Genomic DNA, 23,645 nt, shown 5'->3' on the forward strand with positions numbered 1-23,645 from the left:
CATAACCCATGTTTTGGCAATAATGAAAGGTTCAGCAGCAACTCATGCCCAACCTTTGAGGGTGAGTATGAACCCTGTTGTATGAACCCAGTAAAAATATTGCTCCCTGTTGTAATGCAGAATATTTGCAGGTGGCTTGGTTTGAAAGGCAAGTAAGACCCATTCGCTTTAGCTGTATTGGGCTGAGTGTTTTATTGGTAGAGCAGGAAGAACCATGTCTCTGCTGACTTTGTCTCGTTCAAGTTGTCGCCTACAGAAAAGGAAGAGTGTAGTACATGGGAGGCAAGTAAAGATGGAATACCTAGCTGTATCTGGGCTTTTGTACGCAAATAAAATTCATATGGCAATGAAAAGCAGTTGTAGACAATGGTCTTTGAAGCTTGAGTGCCATTTCGAAGTAGCTCAAGGGTTTAATATCTGTCCCTTTCAGCAGAACACTACCTGGTGCCTGGTACCACACCTTGTTTGTGTGGGTCCTTTTTTTGCTGGAGGGGTGGGGGGGGGCAACACAACTGCAAAGTTGCATTCAATAACTAGGGATTAATAGTTGCTAACAAATTCCCCCTCATACCTTAGGTCTTCTATGCCTCACTTCCACAAATAGAGACAAGTTCCTGATCAGTTTTTATGCAGTCATTTTCCTTGATTCAATTGTTTGCAGGCTTCCCAAGACTAACCCATGAAACTACTAAGTACAGGGAAGCCACCTCTGGCTTATGAAGGCCCTGCTACTGAATGTGCCCTCCAAGGTGTCCTGCCCTTGAAAGCCTTACTTAGATTTTTGCAAACTCAAAGCAAAGCCACAATGCAACTGACAATTCGGTTGTCTGTATTTCCCAGCCCCCTACACATAAAACATTGCTCTTGGCCTGCATCTTGGCTGCTGGGTACACACAGGAACTCAAGCTGTGCTTCTATTGGTCTCTTAGCTGTTCAGGAGGTGTATATAACCCTAGAGAAGTTTGTGCAACAATTGGTAGAGAAATTATTCATTGCAGTATTGCTGGATGTGACACTGATGCTTGAAATGTAAGCCGCCCCGAGGCTTCGGCAAATGGGGCGGCATAAAAATGTTTTAATAAATAAATAATAAATAATAATAAAAGAGCTGATTGTACTGGAGAAGAAAACAAATAGAACTGCTCTGTTGATACACCAGCCGCCACTTTTTTGGGGGATTCTTTTGGGGATGTGCTCCGTCATAGTGAGGGCTTGAACTTCAAAAATTGCCAGTACACCGCTAGAGGTAATGCAACCACAGCTTAAGCCTAGGGTGGATAATGGCCCAGAGGGAGTCTGGTCTCACGGCTTCTTCTTCCCTAGCATTTTTGCTGTAGAATCATATGCACATCTGCTCAGAAGTTTGTCCCAGTGTGTTCAGTGGGGCAACATTGTAATGTTTTGGACTGCAGCCCTGAAAGCACAGATAGCATTAATATGTTCGAGCTTAGCCGCCCTGTGAAAACTATATAAATTCTGTACTGGAAGTAGTGCTCACATGTGTGGAACTGAAGTAAATCCTAGCATGTTTGCCCTTATAAGCTTCTTAGATTGCTGCAGCTTTTTGAAAATACCAGTCTTAAATGTACTAGAATCTAATAAGCAAATACAAGGACTAAAAAGAAGACTTATTGTATAAATACCAGCTGTGCAGAGGGTAGCTTCCCTTGGTTCTTCCTTGCATTTTGAGGTTTGGAGCTGCAACTGACATTTGTTTGATAGACATTTCTTATTATTATTTCCTGGCGTCAAATTGGGAAGGTGCCCTTAGGAACACAGGAAGAAGCCTCTTGGCCCTCGGTGCGCTGAGGTCCATATTGTCTACACTAGCTGGTCATCGCTCTCCAGGATCTGAGAAGTCATTTCAGCCTGACCTTGCCTCATGCTCTGTGCAAGCAGCATCCTCTTGCACATCACTGCAGCAGTTTTTCTTTGCGCAAATGCACATGATGTGGAAGAAAGGTGCCGGTTGCACAACTGGTGTTCTGCAAGTGCTCACAGATTTCCTCCTGGCTTGGCTCACTTTCCAAAACTGGGCCACATAGGAGAAGAAGTCTGCAAATGCCAGAGGGATGGGTTTTGCTTGGTTTCTTCCCAATCCTACTGGGTCTGTTTGCTTGCAGAATCCAAGGTATACCACTAAACTGCAACCCTTCCGAACCCTGTATTTACAACATGCTGTTATTGTATGCTGGAGAGTCAGTGTGGTGTGGTGGTTAAGAGCATGGGACTGGGACTCAGGCGATCTGGGTTCTAGTCCCCACTCAGCCATGGAGCCAACTGGGTGACTTTGGGCCAGTCACAGACTCTCAGCCCAACCTACCTCACAGGATTGTTGTTGTGGGGATAAGATGGAGGAGGAGAATGATGTAAGCTGCCTTGAGCCCTTTGTCGGAAAAAGGCAGGATATAAATTGAAATAAATAAATAAATAAATAAATAAATAAATAAATAATATGGTCTTGCAAATTCTTTGTCAGTCTTTGACTCCAGCTTTGCTCAGCGGCATCAAGGCAGGTGGGAAAGCAACCAGTATCTGTATGTGGGCTTGTGCATGCTCAGATGCCATTGTTAAGAACATACGGGCGTCTATCAGAGAAAAATCCTATCTTGGCAGCATTCTGGTTTGTACAGTGGTTGAGTAGATGCCCTTGGGAAACTCAGCGCATTTAAACCCTTCAGTTTGAATGTTTTACAGAAAGGTTTTGGGAAAAGTATAAAAGACTTGGCAGCTGAAAAGCACTTTTTGGCCACTTGGCAGTTGACCATATGAAAAATCCTGAACCCACATTGAGGCAAAGGTGGAATACAGATGTTCTAAACCTGGTGCATGGCCCTTTTGGCCGCAAGGGATTTGTTGGGTATCTGCTGAAACGGCAGAGGGTGCGTACACACACAACTCATGCACAGAGGCCTTCATATGCAGCAACACAACTCACACACAGCTTCTTGTCCAGTTCACAGGGGCTGAAGCCCTTGTCACCTCAACTGGATCTCTGCAAACACAGAGGAAGAATGCTCTAGAAATAGGCTCTGTGGCTTCCACCACAAACGCTTGGTTCCTAGAGCATCCACCGGAGTGTCCTCTCCTTCCCAAGGTGCTCCAGACCACTCTAAGAAAGATGCTGCTGCGAGGAGAATTGCATAGCTGCTTCCTAGCGTAGTTTTGCCTTTGTCCCCTTGGCCGTGGCAGATGCTGGGGCTGCCAGACAAGGTTTGTGCGAAGCACCCTTTTTGGCATTCGTGTTTTAAACTAATTGACCAAATGCAAAAATAGGAAATTTGACAGGGCTTCAGGGAGAGACAGGCGCCTAACTTCTTGTTCCTCCCTTGGCATGCTGGCGGTCGTCCATATGGAAAACTGTTCTGCCCATCTGTTGCAGTCCCGATTAATTATCACCCAGGAAAGGCCTCTTGTCCATTGAACGGTGGGATATCAGTGTTAGGAATACATAAGTAAATAAAGACTTCTGCTAGAGCTGAAAGAGGTTTGGTGAATAGCATTTGCTTTATCCAAATGCTTCTCCTTCTCCTCTCCAGGCTGCAGCTTCGAATGGGCCAGACAGATGGGCAACTTCCAAAAAGCAGGATAAGGGGAACCAGGCTTCTGATCAGCATTCCAAAGATCAAACCGCAAAGGTAAGGGTGCTGGCCACATTCTTCATGTGCTTGCTCGGGCAATGCCATGGGAAAGAACCGTTTCAGAGTTTCTGCATCTACACAGTATCTTTGCTTGGTTTCGTCTGCTGTGTCGGCACTAACACAGCTAAGATGACGTGAAGTGCCTTGTTGCTGACAAAAGAAATACGACTAAGGGGTGATATAAAAGAGTATAAAATTATGCATAATGCAGAGAGACAATGGATAGAAAGGGCATTTCTCTCTCTCTCTCGGGATCACCCAGTAAAATTGATTGCCACTAAATTCAGGAATAACTGTGACTTTTCTCACCCACCATGTGATAAATGTTGCTCATAATCAATATTTTTCTGGGAAACAAATAGGGATGTACAAATTTTGTCAGATCCGTTCTATCTGCATCTTGTGGATCGTCCGCTGCCTTTCATTTTGTCATCCATTCATTGATGGTATTGGATATTGAGGCTGGATATTTTTTGGCTTCCTAAAGTTGTGACTCACATTTCCAATTCTGCACACATCTCCTCCCAAATATGTAGCTCGCCACGTGTGCATTTTCAAACTTTAGTCTATGGAGGGGTGAAATACACATATTGGGCATTTATCTTAGCCCATTTCACTTTGATCTCACGGGGACGGGTATTTGGAAGAGGAGTTTTGAGGAGGATCTGAGTGGACAGGTAGGGATATATGGAGAGAGGCGCTCCCTCAGGTACCCTGGTCCCAAGCCATTCAGGGCTTTATATGTCAAAGGCAACACTTTGAATTGGGCCAGGACTGGAACAGGAGGGTAGGTACTCGGAGGAGGGCTTTCTCTGCGGTGGCGCCCAATCTATGGAATGCGCTCCCCAGAGAGGTCCGCCTGGCGCCGTCGTTATTTGTTTTTCGGCGCCAGGCGAAGTCCTTTTTAGTTAAGTGTCATTTTAATTGTTAATATTATTCCCTTATTTTATCTGGCCAGGGTGACTTATTTTATATTGTTATCTTTTGTATTTTAATTTATGTTGTGAGCCGCCCGAGGCTTCGGCGAATGGGGCGGCATAGAAATGTTTAAATAAATAAATAAATAAATAAATAACAATAAACAGGGAGCCAATGCTGCTGATGGAGGACTGGGGTATTATGTTCTTGGGTTGGCCCCAGAAGGTGCTTGGGGGACACTGTTCTTCCCTTGGACTCTCGAGTACGGTGGTCCCTTGTCCCTCGTGCTGTTTCACTTTTATATGGAACCACCGCGTGGAGTCCTCCAGAGCTTTGACCCTCATCAGTGTGCTGATGACCTGCAGCCCTGTCTCACCTTTTGTCTTCAGCAGGTGACGCTAACCTGGTGTGTGGCTGCAGCAAAGGACTAGATGAGGGAGCTCAGTCCAGAAAAGGTTGGGCCACTGTTGGTGGGAGGTTTCTTTGACTGGATGGAGGAAAAGAGGAAAAAAGGCAGGATATAAGTGTGTTGTGATGAAGATAATGATGGACAAAACAGAGGTTGCTCTGTCCGTGGCTGTGGCACATGGACATGGTTGTGCGAAACAGATTCAGTCTGGCTGGATTTGAATGTCCTCCTCCTCTGGCCGCAGTTGGCAACATTCCACATGGTTGTGCTCCTTCAAAGCCCCCCCCCCCCCCCCCCCCATTGCGCCGGGTGGAGATGGTCCAGGTTTCTTATTGGCTTCACTTCCAGGAGCCAGGAAAGCTTCAGGAAAATCCCAGCAAAGCAACCACTTTTTGAGGATTGCTTTCCACTCCAGCCCTCCCAGAAAGGCTTTCTGAATTGCATTGGCCCAGAGAGGCGGCTGCACGTGGGTGATGGCCTTGCTAGGGAGACTAAGTTGGTCCTTCCTGTTACATTTCCACGAGCAGGCAAAAACCTTTCTGTTTCAGCAGGCATTTGGCATGGCAATGAGTTGCTTTTACTGCTTATATTTTGGCACTCTTTTAAATCTAGGTAGTGATTTAATTTTAGTATTTAATTGATGTAATTATATTCCTAACTTTTATAAGCTTTTGAATGTTTAAATTGAATGAATTGGAATGTGAGTCGCCTTAACTTCCAATCTCTGGAAAAGGTGGGAAAGCTATTATTATTATTATTATTATTATTATTATTATTATTATTAATTTAGACAGACTGACTGCTAGAACTGGCAGGCTATTTAAATAACCCCAAAATGGAAGAATGGCAGCAACCAGCAGTCAAGTGTGATGGTGTCTGCAGCCGTTGCAGGCTGCAAAACAACACACCCATTGCTACTGTTGGGGTGAGGACACCAAGCCCCCTTCCCCGAAGACGGAGTCACTTCAGAATTACTCTCTCAGTGCTGGCACTCCTCAGCGGAAATGAACTAATGCAGCAGTCTCATTTTGCAGCTGCTTTTTTAGTTTTGGGCCGTTTGTTTTCCCCAGTAAATTATGACTTTGTTTCCAGGTAACTATTGCTTTGGGAGGCTATATCAGTTTTGTGTTGACAAAGTAAGGGCTGTTATAATTATGTCTGGTTCTGCAGTAAAGCTGAATTGAGAAATGAGCTAACATCATTAATTTTCTTTGTTATAGTTTTCTTTGTAATGAATAATAGCCCCATCAGCTTGCCAGGACAAAGTTACGAGTGTCAAGCTTTCCATTATGATCACGCATGCAGTATTTTCACAGGTTTACAAGTTGGCTGTGACAATTCTCTCAGCAGTGTGTGGTTTTTCAATTCTTGGTGTGGGCTTTCGGCTCTCCAGTCATTTTATTCTCCTCCTTGGCTTCCCTCAAAATAAAAGAAAATGATGTGGGTTTTCCCATTTCATATCCTCCTCTTGGAAATAAAAGGAGAAGAAAGTAGATGTTGATGGAATGGAATGCTTATGTGATCTGTTGTTGTGGGGATAAGATGGAGGAGGAGATGTAAGCTGCCTTGAGCCCTTTGCAGGAAAAAGGCAGGATATAAATCGGAAAATAAAAAATAAATAAAATAAATAAATGTCACACAGTACTTCCTTTTAAAAAATGATGATGATAATACGGAAAATGTGAATTACCATTCCTTGCCTAGGAGCAAATACATATGTCCAGAAAAGGCATGCCATTTATAACAGTTGCAGAATGCAGAAGGAAAAGTGTACAGCTGAATGGCACCTTGTCAAAAACTCCCTGCTCACAGAAAGCTAGCATAGCAAGGAGAAAGGATGTGGAAGGTGAATGGTCTCCTCAACGGGCTTGTTTGGAGCGCAGGGGCTTTGCACGCTGGACATCTATTCAGATATGAAACAGCCTTAGTTTGAGGGTGGAGGGCATTGGCTCGGACCTGAGACAAGGCAAGAGTCAGGAGCCATGAGCAAGTCTGAGCCAGGAACAGACAAAGAGGCAGAGTTGAGATGCCAGCCTGAAATCAGAAGCAAGGAGCAGCCAAGCACACCGGTTTGTGGAAATGCTCAGGAAAACCGTCTTGCACAAGCAAGTCCCCGTTGGAAGAGGCAGCGCTTCGCAAACCTTACTTCATGTGGATCCAGCGGGCAGCTCGGGTGGCTGAAAGTTCAGGGCCTGAAGGGCCTGAATGGAGAAACTGCCACCTACATTTCAGTGGCTCTCTCCACGCGCAACGCTCTGCAGATTTCAGCATTTCCTGACTCTGTCTGGATCAGCTTTTCAAGCCTAACTACATGTTACCCTGTTTCCCTGAAAATAAGACCTAACCGAAAAATAAGCCCTAGCATGATTTTTCAGGTTGCTCACAATATAAGCCCTACCCCCAAATAAGCCCCAGTTAAGATCGTCAGCCAGACGGATGCACTTAGTACATCTGTTGAAACACAATTTGGGTTTGGAGAGTTATGACGATGTTCCAGAAGAAGATGATATGACTGTATTTGAAGAAAAGTAGATTTTGTACATGAATAAATGTAGATTAATGTACATGAAAAAATAAGACATCATCTGAAAATAAACTGTAGTGCGTCTTTTGGAGAAAATTAGTATAAGACCTGGTCTCATTTTAGGGAGAATACGGTACATACAAACACAGTCAAGGAAAATGCATTGGCGGCTTTTCTTAAAGAGAACGAGCAGCTTTGGGAGTGGGTGATTTGAAGCACAAAGAGAGAAATGGAGCACCAGCTTTTCTGCACGAGGCCGTTCACCTGCTTTATCTGTCCTTGGTTTCATCACAGAAAATCTGAGTGTTATATGAGAAGATTTTCTGCTACATAACCTCTAGGCCTCACTGTGGTGTAGTGGAATAATGCAATTAGGGAAGTGGGGAAAAGATTTTATTTTGCTTTACAAAGAATACAGCATTTCCCCTACTCTAAAAAACCTTTTAAAAACAGGACCAAACCTGGAGGGTCACGATGTATGTCTAAAGGATGGGTAAGCAACCATTGGTAGGGAATGATGAGTGTAGAATACATGCCTCATGTAGGAAGACTCTCACCTTTCCTTGCTCCAAAGGAAAAGAACAACAGAGCTGAACAGAGACAAGGATGTTCTTCTCAGATTATCCCCCAGAAGGCAAGGTCTTGACTTGCCATTAGCATGAGTCACGGGGTTCTTTCTATTGCTCCTTGCTATCTACCAGACGGAAGGCAACGGGAAAACACAGAGCAGGGATGCCAAAGATAGCCAAACTGAGCAAGTCGCTTCATCTGGGAGGATGGGCCTTTAAGATTTCCTGGCCCCGGATCATTTAGAGATGTGTTTGTATGCAACACTTGATGGAGAACAATTATGTGGAAGCGTGGGGCTAAACTTTTCCCTTGCTTTGTAGTTCTTCCCTGCAAATGCCCTTCCGGCAATGGTGTGTACTGTGCTTCCCCCCCCCCCCACCCGGGGGGGGGGATTGGAAGCTGTAGAGAAATATGGGTGTTGGGGGGGGCACTGAAGGGCTGAATTGGCGGGTAGAGGAGGGGTTCTCTTTTCCCGCATCTCTCTTTATAAGTTCCCCTGCATTCCAATTCTTAGCAAAGGTGGATTTGGGAGACCATGTTTGCCAGGAAAAGTCGATCTCAACCCAGAACCTTCTTCCTTGTTTACACGTATTTAGGGGGAGGAAATCCCTGCCTTTCTTTATAAAATACACTGAAATCAACTTTGAACACCATAATAAAAGACATGAAACATGATTAAAGGCTCACATTACAATAAAAACAAGTTAAAATGACTGAAAGCTACCACACATACTAAATCAAGAGCAAGGTAAAATAATTCAGCATATAAATATATAGCACAGTGTTAGAGATATGTTAAGACTGCAGAAGCAGATGGAAGGGACATAACTTTCTTGCCTCCAGTCTTTTCGAAGAAGGGCAGAAACTAAGCTAGATGTTTCCAATCGTTCTCCTTTGTCTCAATGACCAAGAGAGCTATTTGTCAGTATATATGTATGAGTGTTTCTGTGTGTCTACATTAGTTCACATTTAAATGATACATGATTAGAAAAACAGTTCATTGCTTTGTAGGGTCGGTTAGCTGTTTGAAATGCATGCGTGGCATTTCTGAATAATGCTGTCAGATTCCATCTACTGGGAGAGTGGATCGGCATTAAAATGAAACCTGGAGAGCGTAGTGTTGCTTCGGAGCTGAGAGCCACTTTGGAAAGAAGTGTCGCCTTATAAGCACCTTGTACTTTTTATTGCTTTGCAGCTACATCTCCCCCCGATCTGTCAACTTCTGCTGCATACTAAATCTGACTGCCTCTGGTTTCCTTTGGACAAAAAGGGAACGTAGGTAATGAAAGGAAAACAGCTGTATCATTATGGGTCATAACAGCTACATAAAACACAAGGCAGGGCTGTGACGGATAATCGGAGATTTACGAAAGAAGGACCCAATCAAATATTGCAAGCAGAAAAGCCTCTAAACTGCAAGTTTATATATATTATATATGCAGTGAGGCAGTTAGGAGCATGTGTGTAGTTCATGTAATTTTGATGGCAGATTAGCATTACTGTTAGTTTGGAACCTGTATCTAGAGAACCCGAAAATGGAGTTATAATGTGTCAATGGCTGGCTAATTGGGTGGAATGGGCATTTTGCTACTGACATATTTTCTTCATAAGAAGCTGTTGTTGGGGGAGCACCTCTTCCTCTGTACCATTTCTCCAGTTAATACCCTGCCCCAGCTGCTCTGCAGAAGCGGTAGTAAAGGTTGCAGATGAATTTTCATTTATTTGAATATGCTCTCTTCTCTGGAGGCAATAAAGCTGTCTGTCGACATATGGAAGGGTGAGATTTGTCATCCCTCGTGGGAGAGCCAATCTGGTGTTGCAGTTAGAATGACAGATGGAGACTTGGGAGATCTGGGTTCGAGTCGCCACTTGGCCATGAAGCTCACTGGAGTGGGCCAGTCACTCACTCTCAGCCTGACCTACCTCGCAGGGTTGTTGAGAGGATAAAATGGAGAGGAACAGGAGGATTATGCAAGCTGCCAAGGGCTTTTGAAGGACAAAGGGTACGATACAGGCACAATACATCAATAAGGTTGTTTGCACCTTGAGTTGTGCTGGAGTGAGTCAGTTTATGGGCTGTGGTCAGCATTCTGCATTTTGCCAGGGGCCGGGAGCCAAGAACCAAGGGGCAGGCCCATGGCTGTGCCCCAAGAGCAGGTCAAAAGTGAAGGACAGCTCAGGAGGCAGAATCAAGGATCAAGCCAACAGTCAGGGCTGAAAGCCAAGCCAAGCCACCTTGAAAAATCAGCATTGATACAAGATGGGGAAGACTCGGCTCAGCAGTACTGAGAGTGAAAGGGACCTTGGAGCTCCTGTGGACCCCAAGCTAAATATGAGCCAGCGGTGTGATGCAGCCACAGAAAAGGCAAAGAATATTTTTAAATAGAGGCATCACTTCCAGAAACAGAGAAGTACTCATTCCCCTCTAATCTGCATTCATCGGAACTCTCCTGGAATACAGCATTCAGTTTTGGGCACCCAGGTTTTAAAAGGATGCTGAGAGCCAGTGTGGTGTCGTGGGTAAGAGCTGGGACTGGGACTCAGACGATCTGGGTTCTAGTCCCCACTCAGCCACCCGGGTGACTTTGGGCCAGTCACAGACTCTCAGCCCAACCTACCTCACAGGGTTGTTGTTGTGGGGATAAGATGGAGGAGGAGAATGATGTAAGCTACCTTGAGCCCTTTGTAGGAAAAGGCAGGATATAAATCGAAAAATAAAAAAATAATCTGGAGAGGGTTCAGAGCAGGGCGACAAAGATGATACAGGGCCTGGAAAATAGATCTTATGATGAGAGGTTGAAAGAACTGGGCCTGTTCAGCCTGGAGAGAGGGGACATGATCACACTCGACAGGTAACTCAAAGGCTGTCACAAAGAAGAAGGAACATATCTCTTCTCATTCATCCTAGACTGTAGGACACGGAACAATGAACTTTAACTAGAGTGCACCAGGTGCAGGCCAGACACAGGGAAGAATCTCCTGACTGCAAGAGCAGTGCAACCGTGGAAGCAGCTGTCAAGAGAGGCTGTGTGCTCTTCCACACTAGAGACAAACATTCAAGAAGCGATTGGACAGTTATCTGATCAGGATGGTGTAACCGTAATCCTGCACCAGCGGGGGTTTATCTATTTATACATTTATTTATAGGCCTCCTATAACTGCCGAGGCCTTCCTAGGCAGCCAGGGTTGGAGTCGAGGGCCCTCTTGGCCCCTTCTGATCTGACTCTTCTGTGATCCTGAGTGATGCTTAAGCAAGGCTCAGGTGCAGCTGGGAACTCTTGTCCTCCTTGTCCGGGAGAATCCAGCAGCTTCTGACAAATGCTTCAGTATTATTTATTTATCGGATTGGCACGAAAGCTGCCCATTAGCATCACGCTCTCTGAACAGCCATGACAATAAAAGTACCGATAAATAACATTAGCTAAAATGATGCAATTAAAGTAACATAATAAATAAAACAGGACAGAATAACAATATATGTAATTGAGTAAAACAAAACATTAATATATGACAATTAGTGCAATTAATGGAGATGATCTAAGTAGGGCCATAGGTATGCTGAAAAAGGAAAGGTTTTGCCAGGTGCCTGAAACTCCGTAAATTAGGCGCCTGGCGAATCTCCAGCACTACAATGCTCCATAATTGGGTGCCCCCACAGAAAAGGCCCTTCTTCTTGAAGCCTCTCCCTTAACCTCCTTAGGGAGGGGAACTCATAGGAGGGCCCCTGTTGAAGATCTTAAACAATGGGCCAGAGTATATGGAGTAAGGCGACCCTATGATAATGTGGTCCCAAGTCAGGGCTATGTCATAGTCAAGACCTTGAATTTGACCCGGACTGGAACGGGCACCCAGTGCAACCAACAGAGGACAGGTGTGATATGTTCGTAAGACCTCCTCGTTAGCAACAGCGCTGCCCTGCTCTGAATCATTTGAAGAATCCAGACCATCTTCGAGGGAAGCCCCACGTATAGTGCATTGCAGTAGTCCAATCTGGAGGTTACCAGTGCATGAATGACCATAGCAAGACCACCCTCATCCAAGCAGGAGCATAGCTGATATATTGTTGGTAAAACATGTTCTTGAAGAAACTAGTTGCCATGGATGGTGGACATTGGGCTTCCTCCTAAGACCTGTTTCCCCAGAAAATTTGCTGAGCTGCTCTGCCTGTTGGCTTGGCTTGGCTCCATGAAAGCAGGGGTTCTTTTGCAATCTGGAGTGGGAAGCAATGGGCAGGGGTTGGCCTTGCAGAAGCTGTCGAAAGGCAACTCCCCTCCGGTGGCTAGGGCTGATGGGAATGGCGGTCCAACAGCGTCCCAAGGGTCAGACAGGGCAACCCTTGAGTGAATTCTAGCTTTGGGTGAGCACCGAGCTCCCTAACTCCAGCAGTTGCAAAGAGGCGTTCAGGAGTCCTACATATAATTGACTGTGGGTGCAATCCTGTGCAGATTTAGACAGTGAAAAGGTCTGCCTACGACTCCCAGCAAGCCTCGCCCACTCTCTGGGCTGGCGGTGGCATTCTGGGAATTCTAGTCATTTATCAAAAGGCGTTATGCATACTATCACTTTTAATGTAAGTGTTATTCCATGGGGAATGCCTCTTCTTAGAGCCTAGGTTCAGACCTACCAGGAAGTACAGCTTCTGATTGCAGAGGTGCCTTTAACTATTCAGTGCCTTGCAAGGTTGCATTAGGGTTTTGTCTTTTTGTCAGCCCTTTTCCTCTAGAGGAGGCATGTGGCCAGATCCAGAGAGCTTTGCAAACCGGTTTCTCCCCTCCTCTTCTATTGCAATTCCTTCATTTGATCTCCTTGAGGTCCTCTGAGGCGGCTTTTCCCAGGGAGCCTCTCCAGGGTCAATGGGTTGCTCTCTCAGACTATTTTGACTGCTTGGTATATTCATGACTTTTCAAGGATACCCTTCCGCTTCAGAACTATTGTAATTGTATGCAAATTGATGCAGATTCAGTGAATCCATTGGCTACCTGATTATATCTAATTGTCTAAGATTTCTTTAATGACTGATAGCCATAATTATTTTTTCAATCCCAAACTATTGCTTGTGTTTTAGTTAAGGGATAGTGGCAGTTTCTTTCCAATTATCCTTTAATAAATACATTTAATTGAAATGTCCCCATGAGATGGCAATTTGGCATATTTTTTGCTTTATTTATGTTGCAGTGGCTGCGTTTTCGAGGCTTTTGATGGGCTGCAAGTTTTTCCAGTGAGTTGGATGCAGCAGTAGCAGGAAAGCCTGTGATTTGCTTTCTTCTTTCTTTTGCACTCTCATAGTTTATGAATGTCAACTGTTGAATTTAAATGCTAAATTCAAATACTTCTGTAACCTTTTCTTTAAAGGTTAAGTTCAGTGTTTTTTTATTACTGCTTCCATACAGAGCTGTCCTGCAACTTGAAAACAACAACGATCAGATAGACTAAAATTTATAAAATCACCACAAAACATTCTTAATGAAATCCATTGCAGTTTTAAGGTTGAGCAAGATCAATAACATAAGTAAAGGCAGACACACAATATGTGCACACACAAACACCCTTGTCATAATAGCAAATATTAAAAGCCTGTTCAAACAGAGAGAGACAGACAGACAGACAGACAGAGACAGATGGACAGATAATACAGTTTTCTGAATATGTGGGCTCATGCAATCATTTTCCTTGGTTTGGGGCCACCAAGGAGAAGTGCCTGGTTTAAATTTCCAGTTATTTAACCATCTAGATAGCCAGAGGATTACTCTGATCCCATGAAAATTAGTCTGTCTCATAGCTGAGGAACTGTGCCAGATTACCCTTACAGCCAGCACAGAAAGACCCACATCAGGCGCATTCCTGAAGTTGTAAAAGCAGGGCTTTTGGAGATGTACCAGGGGCAGGGAGGGGAAATGACAAGCACTGCCAAGATAAGATATATGCCTGTCTCCTTCCCTCCTGCTCCAAAATCTTGCCCGTAGACGGCTGATTTTCTCCTTTTAACTGCTTTGCAGAGTAGAAGAAACATGGACGTGACCATCACTTGCACGTTCTTCTTGACCAGGCAGGATGCCCCTAATCACCTGAGTTGAAAGAATTATGGGGCTTGGGAACATAAGGAGCAGCTATTCTTGGCATGCATACCAAGGTCAAGCAGGTTTGGACTTGTCAGATGAAGAGGGATCTTGGGAAGCAGGAACGTTGAAATGGACAAAGCAGAGGATCTTAGCTCAAGGACCCACTCCCCAGGTGTTCAGGTGGGCAATGAGACTAGTTAAGATTCACAACTACTGGGAGGGCGAATGGGAGAAGTCCTCCTGCATCCAGCCAAGCCCATTATGACTCTTGATCCCATGACACGTCTGTAGAGATGGGCCAACCAGCCAGAGGGTTGATGGACAGAGAAGAGGCTTTCCCATCTCCAAAAAGGGCAAGGGAGGGACCCCAGCCGGTTCCTCAAAAAGAGAATGCTCAGACGTGCTAGACTGGGTTCAATGAACTACTGTGTGTGTGCTCATTCTTTGCTGGATATAGTTTTCTGGATGTGCATTGGAGAATAAAGAACTTCTGCCAACGAATGGTCTGTTGTTTTGGAAGTGAGAAAAAGGAATCCCAGCATATGCCAATGAGCTTCCCGATGGATAATATCCTTCAAACCATTCCTATTTTTATGCCCCCAAGAATGTATCATGCCTAATCTTCAGTCATTTTTCAATTGGTCTTATGCCTAACTTTTTCTAGGGTAAATTTTGGGGCAAAGATTTGGGGTGGTGAGGTTGGTTTGCAAACAGTCCCCCCTGCAGGTTGCCCTTCTTTGTGTTAGTTTTCTGCTTCCTGCATCCCATTTCTTCTGTTGCTTTGGAACCATTTTTCTAAAAATAATTGGTCAAGCGCTAGCTAGAAAGTGGGAGAGGGTCATGGTGCCAATTGGATCTGGCTACATTGCAAGGTTGCTTGAAGGCAAATGAGAGTTCAGAGGGAGGACAATGCCTGGAAGGCCCCCCCCCCGCCCTTTCTTAATCTGATTAGATACTCGATGAGCTCATTGTTTCTTGGAATAAGTGCTGAAGGAACTACTGAGCAGGGCTGAAAATGCATTGGAAAAGTTAACAGAGAGCAGAGTGGGAATGGTAGGTGGACATGGAGGAGAAGGCTGACTTTAGAAGGTGGCAGGGAACCATGTGGGGGAAATTTTATATACCTGCCCACCTGCTAAGACCTGGATTGGAGGTCCTTCTTTGGGAGCCCTCTTGGAAGCAGATCCGTAGAGTGGCTACCTGGAGAAGGGCCTTCTCTACAGTGGCACCTCAGCCATGGAATAGCTTCCCCAGAGAGGTGTGCCTGGCACCAATGCTTTTTCATTTTGACACCAGGCCAAAACCTTTTCATTTGCCCATTATTTTAAATGTTAATAGTATTTAAAGATTGGTATTTATTTATTGTAAATTTTGATGCTGTATCTTATATATTTTATTGTATCACCACCCGGAGTCATTGTGAACAGGATATAAAAGATTTAAGCAAGCAAGCAAGCAAGCAAGCAAACTTTTTCTTCCTTTTGGAGCACCCCCTTCTGAGAAACGGGAGGAATTTTACTGGAGTGTGAACAGGGGAACAATTAGAACCAATCTGACTATGAACACCAGGGAATACCGTTTACTGCCAAGGATGTGCAGATTAGTTTGAAATCTGGCTCTCCTGCACTCGCTGAACTCCTTTCCCATGCTCAGCCGTGTCCAGGAAGCAAGGTGGGTTGGGATTAAGTTCATGAGCACTTGGGAAGACCAGCAGATTCTGTGTGAAGTATAAAGTGTATGTGATTCTTTGCACAAAGAATGCAAAGCATGCAAGTCATGTGTGCGGAAGCAGAACTTTGCTTGAACCCACTTCCTGCCAGGTGACTGTGCAGACTTAGGGAAGAGAGAAAGCGGGGGCTGAGCTGCGGATACCCAATGGATTCCTGCTCCCAGACTGGATTCCTCAAACATCTCTGGTTACGGCATACTGAAAATCTGGTTATGCCTCCAAGCATTATTGCTCTTCATGGCTTTTCCTGCCTGGTGGTTTTCCGTTCCTCAAAGACACTTGAACACCCTAATGATCTACATCAGGAGCAAGTAATTTTTTGCCTCGTGAGCCATATCAGGCAGTTTGAGGAACTGTCCTGGGCAGTGGGCACCATTGCAAAATGGGTGAGCTCTGGGTGAAAGCACTGGCTTGCAATCCCGTGCCCTCTTCAGCTCATAAGAATATGGGGCACAGGGATTTCGTGGAAGAGAAGATGTGTGGGAGCAACCAGAACTCATCTGGCTTTTACTCAGCTGCTGGTGAGAAATGTTATTATACAATAGAACACAGTAGTAGAAGAGCGCAGGCACCTTGGTGAGTCCCAAGGACCATGTCTGAGGGTGACTTGGAAGCTCTGGGAATCATGGTACCCACTCCTGAAACACTCATGCAAGGGGAAATGGAAGGGAGGAAGAGGAAGAAGAAGAGACCAAATATGAGATGGATGAACTCCATGGCGGTAGCCACAGTTTGGGTAACAAGTACCGAGCAGGGCCGTCATGGATAGGCCCTTTGGAGGGAAAGCATTCATGGGGTGCCGTCTATTGGATGACACAGAACGGCAACAGCTCTTCTGCTATATATTATATAATCCCTGTCTATTGTTCTTGATCCATTGTTTCTGTCTATAAAGCTGAGCAGAAATGGGAAGTGTACATATAAAAAGGGAGGAGGTAAGAGGCAGAAACTCTTGAGAAATGGATGAACTGCTCCTATAAAACCTTCACTCAGTCCAAAGTGGGTTCCGCCTACCAAACTGACAGATCTTGTGTATCCAGCAGGGTCTGGTAGCGATTCAGTCAACAACTCGACCCTACTTTCATAAATCCCACGCCTTCAGGTGCCTGCGTAATATTTCATTGTCATCTCAAGTCAACAGGTCCAGCGCCAAGCGTGCTTTCTTCCCACCGGTGCCTCCCATGCACTTTCTGTATCAGTTCACAGCTTTGGTCCACTGCGCTGCCCAGGCATAAAGGCTCAGCACTATTCATTTTCTCCCTTTCCTTCCGCCCCACCCTCCGTATTCAGTGCGCCACCCAAGACCTCTTCTGCTTCTCCTTATTTCTCCTTGTGCTTCATGGATAATACCACGGGGAGCAATGCTTTCCAGGTGGTACCACTTAAGACTGCGATGGCCGTCCTCATCTGCTCATTGGACTTCTTCCTGTGCTTGGCCCTGGATTAGGAAGTGAGCAGAGCCGAGAGGAATGCTTGGGGAACTGCAGTGCAAGAGATAACCTTCTTTCAAAGAGTGTACATTATTATTATTATTATTATTATTATTATTATTATTACATTTTTATACTGCCCATAGCCAAAGCTCTCTAGGCAGTTGACAGCAATAATCATAGAATCATACACTCAAGTCACCCATCCCACTTCTGACCAGGCCTGATCCTGCTTAGCTTCCAAGATTAGGCAGGATCAGGCACTTCAGGCTACACAAACAAAATCTGTAAGTCACATGCTTTGGAAGAGGACGCCTATGGAAGGTGAACGCCCATGCCAACACTTGGGGTGCTCACCAGGAAGTCAGTCTCACAGCCACAAGAAAGTGGGCTGCAAGCTGTGGAGCTGAGCTCAGGGAATCGGACAGATTTCCACCCCCAAAAGAGATTCTTCACACATCTCTAGTGGTTCTATTCCTGTAGCAAACAATGCCTTTGTAACATGGGCAGCTTTTCATTTAATAAGCTTAAATGCCCTGCCATACCAAGTCTTGGTTTCCACTAGGGTAACATCACTAGCACCAGGACACTGCTGAATCCTTCTTTTCACACTCACAACATATCATATGGAATTGGGCACTAGAACCCAAGGTGTCTCAGTATCCTGAGACATCAAGGATGTGAATCAAGTCCCCCCTGCCATCCCTTTTGCCGCCAGTAAACTCAGAGCATGGGTCCTCAAACTAAGGCCCGGGGGCCGGATCCAGCCCGCCATGCCCATTTGGGCCCGCCACACGCCCGTGTGCACACCCGCCACTGCCCACCTCGCCCTGCGTGCGGGAAGGCAGCAGTTTGCTTGCTCAGAGAAAACAATCTCCAAGCTAGCAAGCTGCTGCCTCGTGCGCCTGCCTCGCGGTGCGTGGCCACCCTGCCCACGCCTTGCCTTGCCGCGTGTGCACACCTGCATGTATCGCCCCCGTGCCAGCCCGCGCACACCGCTGGCACCACCTTTCCGGCCCGCGCGCCTTGCCGGCACCTTTCCACTGGCCCCCTGGTGAAAAAGGAGCCCTGTCTCAGAGAATCATACAGAGAGGCACGGAGAAAGGGAACCTAGAGGTAGGCTTGAATGCTGAACTTCCACAGACACCCTGGGAGCAATTCCAAGAGATGGGTGAACCATGGGTGCTTGAGCTCCTCACATTTCTCTGGACGTTGCTTCAAAGCTCAGTTCAGCTTTCTCCCATCCCTGTTGATGACCTGTTTTGTTCAGCTGGGGTTGGGATGAACCCTTTTGGAACCTGTCCGTCTAGCATTCATGGACTTCCTCTTGTGCTTGGCCGAGTCCTGCAAAGTGATCCCAAGCCAAGAGGAAGTGTGCAAACATCTGTGGACTTAAGTACTTTCTATGTTCTCATGGTTTCCATCCTCCCTGCTCAGTCCTTCCTCTGCTGGCATCAATCCCAGGGTGCATTGCTCATTGCCTGTGTTGCTTATCTCTTCCTCATTGAGCCATACACAGAGGCTGGCTACATGGAGCAGCATCTGCAGTTGCCATTCTTTCCAGATGACTCTATGGTAGTTGCACTGTGGAAACCAGGATCGTGCGTTCAGGCAAGCCATGGTGGTACAGAGAAACTGTAAAGCAAACCATTGTTTCTAACCATGATTTACCATGGCGAAATACTACAACTGGGTTCAGAAAACGTGACAGACCAACAGTGGTAAAAAAATCCCCGTGCCTTGTTGTGTTCTCTGAACCCATCCACTGTTGCCAGAATGAGGATCTGGGATACAGAGCGTTGCCCTCTCAGTTTTCAGGCAACGGATGAAGCTTTGTATGGTCAGCATGCTTAAGACTGAACGATTCTTGCTTAGTTTGTGCTGCACCATCAGATCTGAACTGTGGCTCAGGCTTATTGGCAGCCTTGTTCTTGCGCAGAGCCAGGTCCAGCTGGGACATGTTGGATGCTCCGCTTCAGGCCTCCCCGGGAGGGGTGCCCCTCTGGACCATGGTGCTAAGGCTTCTCATACAGACAGGGTCCAGCAGTGGGGTCCTCCGTCTCATTCTGGCTTTGGAAGCAGCAAGCCCGAGAAGCTATTTCGTCGCAGTGCTAGTAATGGGCATACTCAAAATACTCCGTTCATCTCGGGATGAACTAAATGGTTTACATCAGGGATCCTGAATCTTTTTGGAACACTGGGCACTTTTGGGAATCTGAGGAACTTCTGCCGGCACCACCACAAAATGCCTAACCACTTTGGGGTCTATGGTTGTATCCTTGGATCTCAGGCTGTCTCCTATTCAGCAAAAACTTCTGTTTCATATTTATTGGATGCCACAAGTTCTCTTTAATAAGGGATTGTCCAATGTGGCTAATTGCTGGTGGTTCAAATGCTTCTTTGGAACATATGATTTGGCAAGGTTCAGTAACCTATGATTTGGGAGGAAGCTATGACACGGATAAATTTTGCATTAGAACAGTCTTCAGTATTCAGGGAGGAACACGCTGCATTAAATTATTTACCTGCTTCATGGAAATTAACAAATTGAAGGGGAAATGGATTCCCCGTGCCCTTCTGGCAGCTCAGAGATTGATATTACAAAACTTGGGAGGATAAACTCTCACTTCCTATAATGCAATGGAGTGAGGACCACACAATACTTTCGGGGTTTGAATGGATGGCATGTAGACATTAGCTTCAGATGGATACTTAATGGGTATTTGGTCCTGCTTTGTTGATTCCTGTGGTGATGGACTGACGATCAAGGAAGCCACAAGCTTGAATTTGGAGCACCTGGGCAGGGCTGCCATAGAAAAGACATTCCGGAGGTCCATCATTCATAGGGTTGCCTTAAGTCAGAGAAGACTGGAGGGCACATAACAACAACATGTACAATGACTAGAAAGTTGTAGATACATCATATGGATTCATGCACAAATATGAAAAAAATGAGGAGCAAAAAATAAGCAGGGACCAGTGGGCACTGATGTTGGGGACTGCTTGTAGGCTCCACTGGAGGGGTCCATGGGTGCTGTGTTGAGACCCCCGGTTTACCTAGCCTTGCAGTGACATGGCAACCGCATGATTCCACTGCTAATGTGCTACCACTCCACAGTCCAGACATGGTGCAAAGCCTCTTATTTCTCCTGCTGAACAAAGGACCAGGCCACTCGGGTCCATTCCCTCTGTAGGAAGGGCCACTTCTTTCTCCTACCTTCATATTTTAGTGGTCTCTGTCTCAGGATATAATGAGACATTTGCTCCTTGAAGGTTGGGTTTTTTATTCATTTCACAGATGTACTCACATAATTTGTGGTCAGAAAGCCATACATTTCCGGACTGGTGATGCTTTCTGGAAAACAAACCCAAATGAGCACAAGCATGCTTTCATTGATGGTGCATGTGTATCTTAATCCACCTATTATGAAAAAGGCATACATATTTCTACATGGATTTTGCAGAATCTTGATTGGATGAGTTCAACCTGAAAAGCCCAACAATCTTTGCAAGACAAGACCATGATTAAGAAATCCCTGCATATTAAAACACAGGAGTAGAAGGAATGGCAGAAGTCATTGTAGCTGTCTTTCCTTTGTTTTAGTAAGGGCTTTAGCAGGCGTTGCCCAGTATCCATATAGCAACCTTCACTGTGTATTCAAATAATTTAGGTTTCGAAGGCTGGCATTTCTCCTGTGCAACCCTGAGCAAAAGCTCTAATTCTACTCCTGGAAAATAAATTCTGAAACCACAGCAGCTGTTTCTTTAGTAGTTCCCAAGTCATGCAGAGTTTTGCAAAGTTTCCCCAACCGTCTTCTTTTCTTTCTTCTGCTTCTTCTTGTTTTACTACACTCTTCTTTTACAAAGACCTTTAATAGTCTGTGAGCAGTTTTCCCCTTCCTTCATCTGACACTATGGATTCTTATACGATTGCTTTAGATCTTTGGTATCCAGGACTGACTCTTAGCAAAGTAATGGTATGTGGCTGGCTGAACCGCTTGTCTCTTGAGAAACCACAATAATATCGGGGTTATAATAACCTGAATAATTTACGGAAAGAAGATGACTCTTAAAACATCCCTTCCTCCTTAGAACAGCTTATTGGAAACATACTTCAAATGGAGTGAGTCTTAATGATTCTGAGCAAAAGGATTGGAAAGGAAAGGTTCTTCATTATACTGCGAAAGCCTGGATTTTCCTGCATGTAGGTCTCAATGGTTCTTCTCGCTGTCTTCGAATGAATAGTAGGCATTGATTCTCTCCACGTTGGAAAGGACGATTTAAGTAGCTTTCCTCCTTCTCTCTCTCTTGTGAGCGGGGGAAGAGTCAACCCACAAGCAGAGGGCTTGCCTTCTCAGCATGAATCATGCACGACTTCTTCAAAGAAAACTCCACAACAGTGTGGCAACGAAAAAGGTGTGTTTGCATGTGGATGCGGGGAGGGTGGGCGAGAGAAGCAGGCGTACGTGGAAGAGCAATGCTACTTTTCAAAGTGTGCTGTAGTCCCACGTGGAAGGGATTAACCTTGCGATCCGCCACCCTCCTACTGGGGAGTAAACCCCTCTGAGCAGCCAGTGCGAAGGACTCCGCCGTAAATTCCCATTCTTGTGCGAGTCCAAGAGGGGGTGAGCTTTACCGAATTCAGCAGGATTTCCTTTCCGAATAAACATGCATAAGGATCAGGCAGGAGGGAAAAAAAAGAACTGAAATATGTTGCGTCTTTTGTCGGGAAAACAGACATGAAAGATGGCTTTGTATAGAGGGCTGTTAACTGCGTTGGTCCCAGCGGATAAAATAAGTTGAAGCATTTACAGAATCATATTTTCTGTGGTTTTTATATTTTATCAGGCAAATGGTCGTGCCTAGAAATGAGATATCACATGGTTAGAATCCCTTCTTTTTTAAACTGTGTATGACTTGATGTGGCACAGAATATGCAGGCTTGCCCATTATATACAACTCAGAGGAGAAAGAAAATGGGATACCCTCTACAGGGAGGCAACGTGGTGTAGTGGTTAGAGTACTGGACAGGGGACCTGAGAGATCCCACTTCTAGTGTAGCTTGCTGGGTGACTCTGGGTCAGTGGCTCATTTGGAGCCTCACCCACCTCATAGGGTTGTCATTCTGAGGATAAAATGGTGTGGAAGAGGTCTATGCAAGCTGCCTTGATTTTTTTGCAAAAGGGGAAAGGCAGGTTAAATATAAATATATATATTATAGTATTTATTTATTTCAATTTATATGCCGCTACCATAGCTCATGATTGGTCTCCCTTTGTGACATTATTATAATAGTAAGAATACTACAGTGACCAGAGTTCAGATACTTACTGCATTATCGAAGTGCTTGCCCGCAGCCTCCCCGTGCCAGCTCTGAGGTTGGTCTTGTGACCTCGGAGCCACAGCCAGCACGGAAAGCACTGTGCTGGCTGGCAGGAGGGTGCTCTGAACTGGGACACCCAGCTCTGCCCTCAAGGTGCTGGAGGCTGGAGCTGGGACTCTGACTTATCCCTTGGCCCTCTGGACCGCTTCTAGAGGCCATAGGACTGGATGCACAGCTCTTCCATAAGTGATAAAAGAACTGGACAACACTGGGTGAAGGCAGGCAGGTATTTTAGGGCTGCAATGCAGCTTATTTCTTGGATTGCATTGCAAGTGTGCTAGAAACAATTTGAGCAGACATTCTGGAATGTGTTTTCTGGATAGTGTTTTCAGCCAGAAGGACTTACATCTCAAATAATTTTGCATATGTCTGTTTATACAGATGGGTGGTTTACACATTTGTACTGCATTTTCTTATATTTGTCTCTCTGCCTCAAGGAAATCTGGTTATTTTTTGCACAATTAATTGCTAATAAAGCAAGCCTAAATTTGGGGGTGGGATTTCCATGGACAGAGGACCCACCATGTTGAAAGCCCTGCCAGCTTGCTGCAGTCAAGGTGGGAGGAGGGCTAGGGGAGCTCCCCCACCCTTTCCGGGGCCCAAACAAAGCAATAAGGATGCTCCAGAGCCTGCAGATTCAAAGCTACCCTGACACACCACCTTAAACCCCAATTTCAAGCCCTGCCACTGGTTTCCCATCCATTTCTGCACTCAGTTCAAGGTGCTGGTATTAACATGCAGAGTCCTAAATGGCTTGCAGGCAGGTTACCCTGAAGGATGATCTCCTCCCACATAGACCTGCCCAGCTCCTGAGATCATATCAAAGACTTTCCTCCAGATGCCCCTGCCAAATGAGGAGAAGAGGGTGGCTAGCTGGCCTTTTCAGTGGTGGCACCCTCTCTGTGGAATTGGTTTTTTTTGTTAGTCCTTCAGTTTTCTCTTTAAATGAGCTGCTGTGTTTTTAAATCTTCATGTGGCTGCT

At 45.5% G+C, this 23,645-nt stretch overlaps 1 protein-coding gene across 5 annotated transcripts in view; it reads left to right on the top strand.

Annotated features, from left to right (window-relative positions):
* Positions 1–23,645, top strand: part of DLG2 (discs large MAGUK scaffold protein 2) — a 959,957-nt gene that overhangs the window by 127,105 nt on the left and 809,207 nt on the right. For 4 of the 5 annotated variants that reach the window (XM_044442340.1, XM_044442334.1, XM_044442335.1 and 1 more), the window contains one exon: positions 3,540–3,638. The exons of the other annotated variant lie outside the window; for it this stretch is intronic. In XM_044442340.1, coding sequence (XP_044298275.1) covers positions 3,540–3,638 — 99 coding nt within the window. The remainder of the gene's footprint in view (positions 1–3,539; positions 3,639–23,645) is intronic. 5 annotated transcript variants of the gene reach the window in all.

This window comes from Varanus komodoensis, unplaced genomic scaffold (genome assembly GCF_004798865.1).
Source record: "Varanus komodoensis strain SLA01 unplaced genomic scaffold, ASM479886v1 scaffold4, whole genome shotgun sequence".
Taxonomy (NCBI): Eukaryota; Metazoa; Chordata; class Lepidosauria; order Squamata; family Varanidae; genus Varanus; species Varanus komodoensis.